We start from the raw sequence: 8,387 nt of genomic DNA, 5'->3' as shown, positions 1-8,387 counted from the left end.
GAGACTTATAATTTGCAATTATATATTGTTGCTCTTTTGTTAGTTTTGACTGCTTTTATTGTCCTCATTTGTAAGTCGCTTTGGATAAAAGCGTCTGCTAAATGACTAAATGTAAATGTAGATTAAGCAGACATAAAAACAATTCAGTGTGTAAAATCATACCTATTCTCTGGATCATCGTCATCATCCACCACCTGGGAGGATTCAGCCTTCAATTCAATTTCATCACCTTCATAAACAAGAAGAAAAAAACAACAACTTATAAGCTGTGAAATTCAATCAATTTTACCCCAAACACTAGTTTATACAACACTGATGATGAACCTAATGATCTAAGACACTCAGTGTTCAGTAGAGCCGCCCATAATAGTCTTCTTTCTTTTCCCAAATCTTCACTCACATCTCAAGAATGGCAAAGAAAACACTCAGTGGACCAAATTTTAATTAGTCGGTTTGTTGCAGGGAATACAAAAAACAAAGACAAAAACACTCCATAGGATATAGAGAAGTCATGCAGTCTGTAACGGACACATCGTTATCACCACTGCTACACGGTTATTTATTAGCTTTTCTATAATGTAGCCTATGGTAGGGCTGTGCCATTCATCCTGACAACTGCCCCTGGTCGAGCAGTACAATTTAAATTTTTGTTTGCAAATGCTGTTTTAGGTTAATATTATGACACTGAATTAGTACAAAGTTTTGTTTACAAAAGAAATAATAGGTTAGCAATTAAGTGTTACATCACAAGCATGGAAACATCTAGATTTGTGTCAAATGAGGGTACATGAGAGTAAATGTAAGCCATATAAAGGCGATCTGGAAACCCTATTTTCCACAAATTTATTCCACGAGTTATTAATCGCTTCTTTCTTTTCCCAAATCTTCACTCACATCTCTCTCATAGTTGCACGGGATTATAAACGTTTCTTCCTTTCATTCTATTTAACATGTCAACTTGCATGGCAAATTCTATTTAACACATCAAATTCTATTTATTTACCATATTCTATTTAACATGTCAAATTCTATTTGACCCATTTTCTTCTTGTTAGACTTTGGTAAGGCACGTCATGTTGTATAGCGCATTTCACACTTGCCAATAATTTCGTTTTGCTTTCTCTGGAAGTGCAATATCAAATATAGCTTTCATTTCTTGCAGAAGATAAATTTGCTTTTCTGACCTGAAAGCGCAGAGCGGCAGATAAGATGCCAATATGATTGAATTGATATTATAAATGAGCGCTTAATCCACTAATGGCTTAAATGAACGACTAATAGTAGACTAGGACAATCTTTGGTCAAGGCTAGCCCTAATGTTCAGTGTATTATATAATTGCATTATATTCCAGCTGTTAATGCACACTTTTTTTTCGAGCTAGTCTACTCTATATTACAGTTTTTTACTGTAATATAGAGTTTTTACTAATCTATATTACAGTGACTACGTCTTCTATCTAAAAATGGATCCATCTTAAATACTCTCAAATGTTCCATCAGTGTGTAGCAATATATGGACTAATGTCTCAGTTCAGTGATCTTTGTGTCTAGGTCTGTTTCACTTCACATATACAGTGGGGAAAATATTTATTTGATCCCCGGCTGATTTTGTAAGTTTGCCCACTTACAAAGAAATGAAGAGTCTGTAATTTTTATGGTAGGTTTATTTTAACAGATAGAGACAAAATACCAACCAAAAAATCCAGAAAAAAAAACATTATATAAAGGTTAGAAATTTATTTGCATTTCAGTGAGTGAAATAAGTATTTGATCCCCAACCAACCAGCAAGAATTCTGGCTCCCACAGATTGGTTATGTGCCCATGTGGAACACAGATTAGTCCTGTCACTTTAAGAAATTACTCCTAATGTCAGCTTGTTAGGTGTATAAAAGACACCTGTCCACACAATCTGTATCTTTCATTCCAACCTCCCCCACCACCATGGGCAAGACAAAAGAGCTGTCAAAGGATGTCAGAGACAAGATTGTAGATCTGCACAAGGCTGGAATGGGCTACAAGACCATCAGCAAGAAGCTTGGGGAGAAGGAGACAACTGTTGGTGCGATTATTCGGAAATGGAAGAAATTCAAAATAACCATCAATTTGATGGTTATTTTGCACGGAGCTCTCAGTCTGGAGCTCCGTGCAAGATCTCGCCTCATGGGGTAAGGATGATCATGAGAAACGTGCGGGATCAGCCCAGAACTACACGGGAGGAGCTTGTTAATGATCTTAAGGCAGTTGGGACCACTGTCACCAAGCAAAGCATTGGTAACACACTACGCCGCAATGGACTGAAATCCTGCAGCACCCGCAAGGTCCCCCTGCTCAAGAAGGCACATGTACAGGCCCGTTTAAAGTTTGCCAAAGAACATTTAAATGATTCAGAGAAGGCTTGGGAGAAAGTGCTGTGGTCAGATGAGACCAAAATTTAGCTCTTTGGCATTAACTCAAATCGCTGTGTTTGGAGGGAGAGAGATGCTGACTATGACCCCAAAAACATTATCCCTACAGTCAAGCACGGAGGTGGAAACATTATGCTTTGGGGCTGTTTTTCTGCTAAGGGTACAGGACGACTTCACCGCATTGAGGGGCAAATGGACGGGCCATGTACTGTAAAATCTTGGATGAGAACCTCCTTCCTTCAGCCAGAACACTGAAGACGGGTCATGGATGGGTCTTCAAGCATGACAATGACCCGAAACATACCACCAAGGCAACAAAGGAGTGGCTCAAGAAGAAGCACATTAAGGTCATGGAGTGGCCTAGCCAGTCTTCAGACCTCAATCCTATAGAAAATCTGTGGAGGGAGCTGAAACTTCGAGTTGCCAAACGACAGCCAAGAAACCTTAAGTATTTAGAGAGGATCTGTAAAGAGAAGTAAACCAAAATCCCTCCTGAGATGTGTGCAAACCTGGTGACCAACTACAAAAAACGTCTTACCTCTGTGCTTGCCAACAAGGGGTTCTGCACCAAGTACTAAGTCATGTTTTGCTTGGGGATCAAATACTTATTTCACTCACTGAAATGCAATTTCAATTTCTAACCTTTATATAATGTGTTTTTTTCTGGATTTTTTGGTTGGTATTCTGTCTCTATCTGTTAAAATAAACCTACCATAAAAATTACAGACCCTTCATTTCTTCAAAATCAGCAGGGGATCAAATAAATATTTTCCCCACTGTACCGTGTGCATGGCACGTGCAGTTTATTTTCATTTAGGCAGTCTTTTTAAAAGGAGAGCCACTAGGTGCCGCACTCCAAAAGTGGCAGTGAGTACACAGTTTTGCCCAAAGCTGATGCTGAAATCAGCTGGAGACTAAACATCAGGACACTAGAAAAAACATGAAAGCAGATCAAAAACATCTGAGCTCTGAATGCAAACGACTGAAGCAGACAACACTCTGCAAGTTGGTGGTTTACGTAAATTATTTACCATTGTGATGCAAAATTGGTCCTCATATATAACCAGTGTTGGGGAGTAATTAGTTACATGGATGGTGTTATATAATTTAATTACAAAATAAATTTTACTGTCATTAGTTGCAGTTACTGAGAAAAAAAAATTGAAATTAAATTAGTTACTTATGAAAATGGTATCGATTGCACAAGGGGTTACATCAGACAGACACACACACACACTTGCAGATTTAATTGATTTCTATCCCAAACTGCTTTGACTGCTCTAAAATATAAGACACCAATGTTTCAGGAGTTTAGGACACAGAATAGGACACGTGCTTATTTAATAACTGTTTTATTTCCTATTTGGGTTTATATGCTTTATTTTTTTAAGATGAACTGTTAGTTTGGCATTGTTAGATGCCGGTGTTTCCTGTCAAACTCTGCAAAGATTTGATTTCAAAAACAGTATCATAACAGTATCAGGCCATGTCCACACGTACACGGGTATTTTTAAAAAACGAGTTTTTCCTTCTTCCGTTTAAAAAAAAATCTCCGTCCACATGAAAACGCAAATGCAAGCTATGACGCCCTGTCAAGAGCATGCCTAACCAACAGGTGGCGATATAATCTCAACCGTAAAACCATGTTGGCCAATCAGAAGCCTGAAAAAGTCTCTAGTAGGCGGAGATAACAGCACAGGCTCCGACGTCACAAGCCAAAAACTCCGGTTTTGCTGTCTACACGATAACACTGCAAACGGAGTTTTTGAAAATCTTAACCCTGGCAGGCGTTTTCAAAAATGTTCGTATTTCAGTGAACTGGTGCTGCGTTTGCGTGTGGACGAACGGCCTAACCGCGTAGAAACAGCTGCGGTTTTAAAAATAACCGCGTTCGTGTGGACAGGGCCTCAGTATCAAAACATCAGCTAGAAATTTAGAAACGTAATCAAATGTAATCAGTTACAATCCTTTAATAACGTAATTGAAATAGTTAGTTACACTTTTTATTGCATTTTAAATAGGGTAACTTGTAATCTATAACCCATTACATTTCCAAAGTAACCTTCCCAACCCTATATAACATATATTCCTGATGCAAGTCACTTTTCTTTATCATCTGAAACATGCTTCAACTTGTATTATATATAATGCAAATAACAACAAGCATGCAAAACATTTGTGTATTTGTACAATGCATTACCAAAATGCCAGTAGCTTCAATGTTGCTATTTTTTTAAATGAATGGCACTATAATTTGTTTGTTTTATACTTTTATTTTTCATTTCTGTTCTTAATAGCATTAAAATGTAAACGTAAATTATGTATTGTGGAGTGATGGATAATCAAATAAATGCTTACCTGTGTTTTACCTTATTTCTGAATGTAATAAAAATGTAATAAAAAAATGTAATAAAAAAATGACTGACTTACACACCGATGTAGCCCCCCCCACACACACACACACACACATTTCATAATGATCGAGTTTGTATTAATCCTCATTTACCCTCTCAAAAAAAACATTAGAAATGTTGTACATTATTTAAGAATTTGTAGTATTTAATCATTTCCATTTCAGAATTTTTATGTGGTCCCCCTCAGCGCCACCCGTTTGGAAACTGCCGCTAATAAACCAGCCAACAGGAGGTGCGGTTCAAGATTAATGGCAGCATTTTACGGGGACAGTAAGTAATTTCGTAGATTTTCTTCTAACATTTTATTTTCCCCAATTTGAAATCAATGATCAATAGGCAGCTAATACTTCCTGCCATAAAACTGATCTTAGTTCAACCTTTTTTTCGACTGACCTGATGACTGATGGAAACCATCAATACTAGCCATCACGGACTCAAGAATTGGTTTAATCTTCTGCTGATCGCTGTCTTCGTCCGAGTTAGCGGCCTGCTCCTCCTCCTCCTGCTCTTCATCACTGGAGGAAAACTCCTCCTTGGTTTTAGCCTTTTCTTTCTGTGACCGCCGTTTCCTCTCGAATGACCTTTTAGGGCCTTTCTTGCCCTCTTTACTGGATTCACTCTCTTCCTTTTTGACACCTTTGGACGTTTTTTTCCCACTGCCGATCTTGGACAGGCTTTTCATCTGTTTCTCAAGATCAGAGTTGTGGTTCGAGGAGTCAGATTCTCTGCCCTTCTTTTTTTTGGGCCTCCTTTTGTTTGCTGTTGATGACTTGCCGCTCTGTTCTGAATCCGAGGAGCCCATATCGAGTTTACGCTTTGGCTTCGCTTTTGCTTTCTCAGCAGAGCGGGAAGCTACCTTCTTCTTCTTGGTACCTTTTCCAGAAGCGTTCTCGGGTTCGCTCTCATCAGAGCTGGCCTTCAAGGCAGCAGTCTGCAGGACCTCAGGGACTTCATCTGAGTCTGAATCGCACTGCTCCTTCACTGCGTCGCTGTGCTTTTCTTTATCCCTTGACGACCTCGGTTTGCGTTTGCGCTTCGTCTCTGGTGACTTGCGCAGCGGTGTGGTCTTCATCCTGGGGGAGCGTCTGCTATCTTGAGCCTCCTTTGGCAAGTCTTCTGAAGGCGACTGTTCTTGACTCTTATCTCGTTTTATGGTGATTTTAAGAGGAACAGGTGTTAGTTTGACAACAAGTTTTCTACCCAGTTTTGTAAGGCTCTTATTGGATTCCACAACCCCAGCATTGGACGTTGATTTCCAATCACTGGAACCAGTCGAGTTGCTATCGTCACGGTCTTCTTTCTTTACCGCAAGACTCTCGACCATCTCAAAGAGCTCCTCTGGGACAGACGGTGGAATAGACACAATGTCTTTATCAAGAGACGCTTCCCCAGCTGGCACTGGGTTTTCCTCAAAGTCAGGGTTATCTGCCATTTCTTGAGCTTCACTTTCTTCAGACCGATCCTGAGGTCCTTCTGGAGAGGGTGGAAGGCTCTCCTTCATTTCAACATCAGCTGAGTTACTTTCCTGTTGGTTTTCATCTTGGTCCTTGGCGGTGCAATCCAAACCATCTTCTCTGACAGGAGCAGGGACTGAGTTAACAACGGTATGATCTGTTTGACTGTGTGCCGGTCTTTGCTCCTCTCCGTTTTGAAACTTGAGGCCTTTCGATTCAAATTCTTTTTCCAGTGATTCCTCCAGAGCCACGTGGGCCTTTTTCAGATCGGCCAAAACCGATTTGAAGGCCTTTAAGTGTCTATTACTTACGGCGCCAACTTCACGGCCTTTTGACGTGTGCTGGAGGAATTGTACAAAAGTACGATTCAAACCGTTTGTGGTCTCGATGAGTTTTTTGGTCTTCTTGACGAGCTCTTTCGGAACCGTCAACGTCTTACAGGAAAAGGATAACGATCCCGCTCCGTCGGAGGCGTAATCCTGTCCATTTACAGCAGTTTTTTCTCGTTTGCCATGCTTGTGTTTACGATCTTCGCGCTTCGTCTTGTCACCGTCTCCCTTGGGCTTTCTATAAGACGATTCCAGATTGAGCAAAACTTTCTCACAGGTTTTAACAAAGTCCTGCAGCGGCTCTGGACGGCACACATAGCAGTGCCATTTGCTTTCTTCATTCATGATTTCAGACAGCTCTTTTCGTCCAAGGTTCCTCAAAACGCACTTTTTGCAGAAGGCATTGCTGCAGTAGTCACAGCACATCAGATTACCCCCCTCTGCACACCACCTAAAAAAGACATAACATCCATTAAATCATTAAATTTCCCTTTTGGAACTGACTGCTCTTTTTCTACACTCTATTTGAGTAACATAGTAGCTCATTTGACTGTGAAAGATCTACTAAAGACACTATTAGTAGCCAGCAAGAGTTGTAAGTTGTAATATGAGAATGACTCCAGTTCAAATAAAGACATCTGAGCAGTGTTCAAAACATGGAGAGATTGTTTTTTAATGTATATATTAGGGCGGTCATCGTTAACGCATGCGATTAATTTTACAATCCTTAACGCGTTAAAATAATTTAACGCAATTAACGCAAAATTACTGAAGCACAATTTCTATTCTAACCCTTTAACCCAATTTTGCTACTCTGCTTGCGATTAGATAATTTTAAGCTGCTAAACTCCGGGAAAGTTTTCAGCCCAATGATCCAGTAAGCGAATGCATTCAAACAATTCGTCCAAAACAGCGCTAATACACTGCGCTAATACCAAAACACTGCGTTTTCAGTGAATTATTCATTCCAGTGTGTTTGGCTTTTAAACACGAGCTCTGTCATATTCTGTGATCGTCTCTAAAGAGCGCGAGCACTCACACATCACACGCACTTGTGTGAAGTACAGACTGAACGGATTGTCAACATCCCACCGCTGTATGGCCAGATGAGACGCAAACTACGGTTTCTCGACTGGATAACCAGTCTCGCTAGTAAAGTTTTGATGGATGAAGACTGCAATCAAGGTAAAGACGATTGCGGTGGCGTACAGGAATCGTACAGTAAGCATGCGTAAGTCCGTTATAATAATGCGTGTATGAGTGCTCTTGACGCACTGATCACACATTGTATTTATGCACAGGCACAGAAATTTCCGTACATTCACGTTGTTTCCACACACATTCATGATAATTAGGGATGCACCGATACCACTTTTTCCAGTACTCGCCCGATACCGATACTTTTATTTTTGGTACTTGCCGATACCGAGTAAATTTTTAAAATATTGGTTACAGAAACCAAAAGAGTATGTATAATGTTAGTTGGTTAACTTAATTTATCAAATAGATACAGTCAAACCAAAATTTATTCAGACACCTTCAACATTTCTCACATTATTTGCTATAGTTTAGAAAATGGTAATAAAATATAACAAGAACTCAAGAGTTAAACTGTGTCAGAACAAGTGCAGCTTGATAATGTTAAATAACTTTGATAGAAAGGTATGTTATGGATTACAATCAACCAAAAATTTGACAGCTGTTATATGACAGTATTTACACAACTATCAATACTTAGTCGGGCAGCCCTTAGCCTTAATGACAGCCTGTAGTCTCCTGGGCAT

The 8,387-nt window shown here is 39.7% G+C and overlaps 1 protein-coding gene across 1 annotated transcript in view; it reads right to left on the bottom strand.

The window, feature by feature from the left end:
- The window catches only part of LOC107654779 (transcriptional regulator ATRX-like), a 64,844-nt gene that overhangs the window by 44,656 nt on the left and 11,801 nt on the right, over window positions 1-8,387 (bottom strand). Inside the window, exons 9-10 of the mRNA XM_016442029.1 lie at window positions 5,214-7,054; window positions 163-229 (exon numbers count right to left, since the gene is read on the bottom strand). Coding sequence (XP_016297515.1) covers window positions 163-229; window positions 5,214-7,054 — 1,908 coding nt within the window. The remainder of the gene's footprint in view (window positions 1-162; window positions 230-5,213; window positions 7,055-8,387) is intronic.

Source organism: Sinocyclocheilus anshuiensis, unplaced genomic scaffold (genome assembly GCF_001515605.1).
Source record: "Sinocyclocheilus anshuiensis isolate Anshui unplaced genomic scaffold, SAMN03320099.WGS_v1.1 scaffold1044, whole genome shotgun sequence".
Lineage (NCBI taxonomy): Eukaryota > Metazoa > Chordata > Actinopteri > Cypriniformes > Cyprinidae > Sinocyclocheilus > Sinocyclocheilus anshuiensis.
The sequence above is the reverse complement of the archived record's forward strand: the minus strand, read 5'-3'. Positions and strand labels throughout refer to the sequence as shown.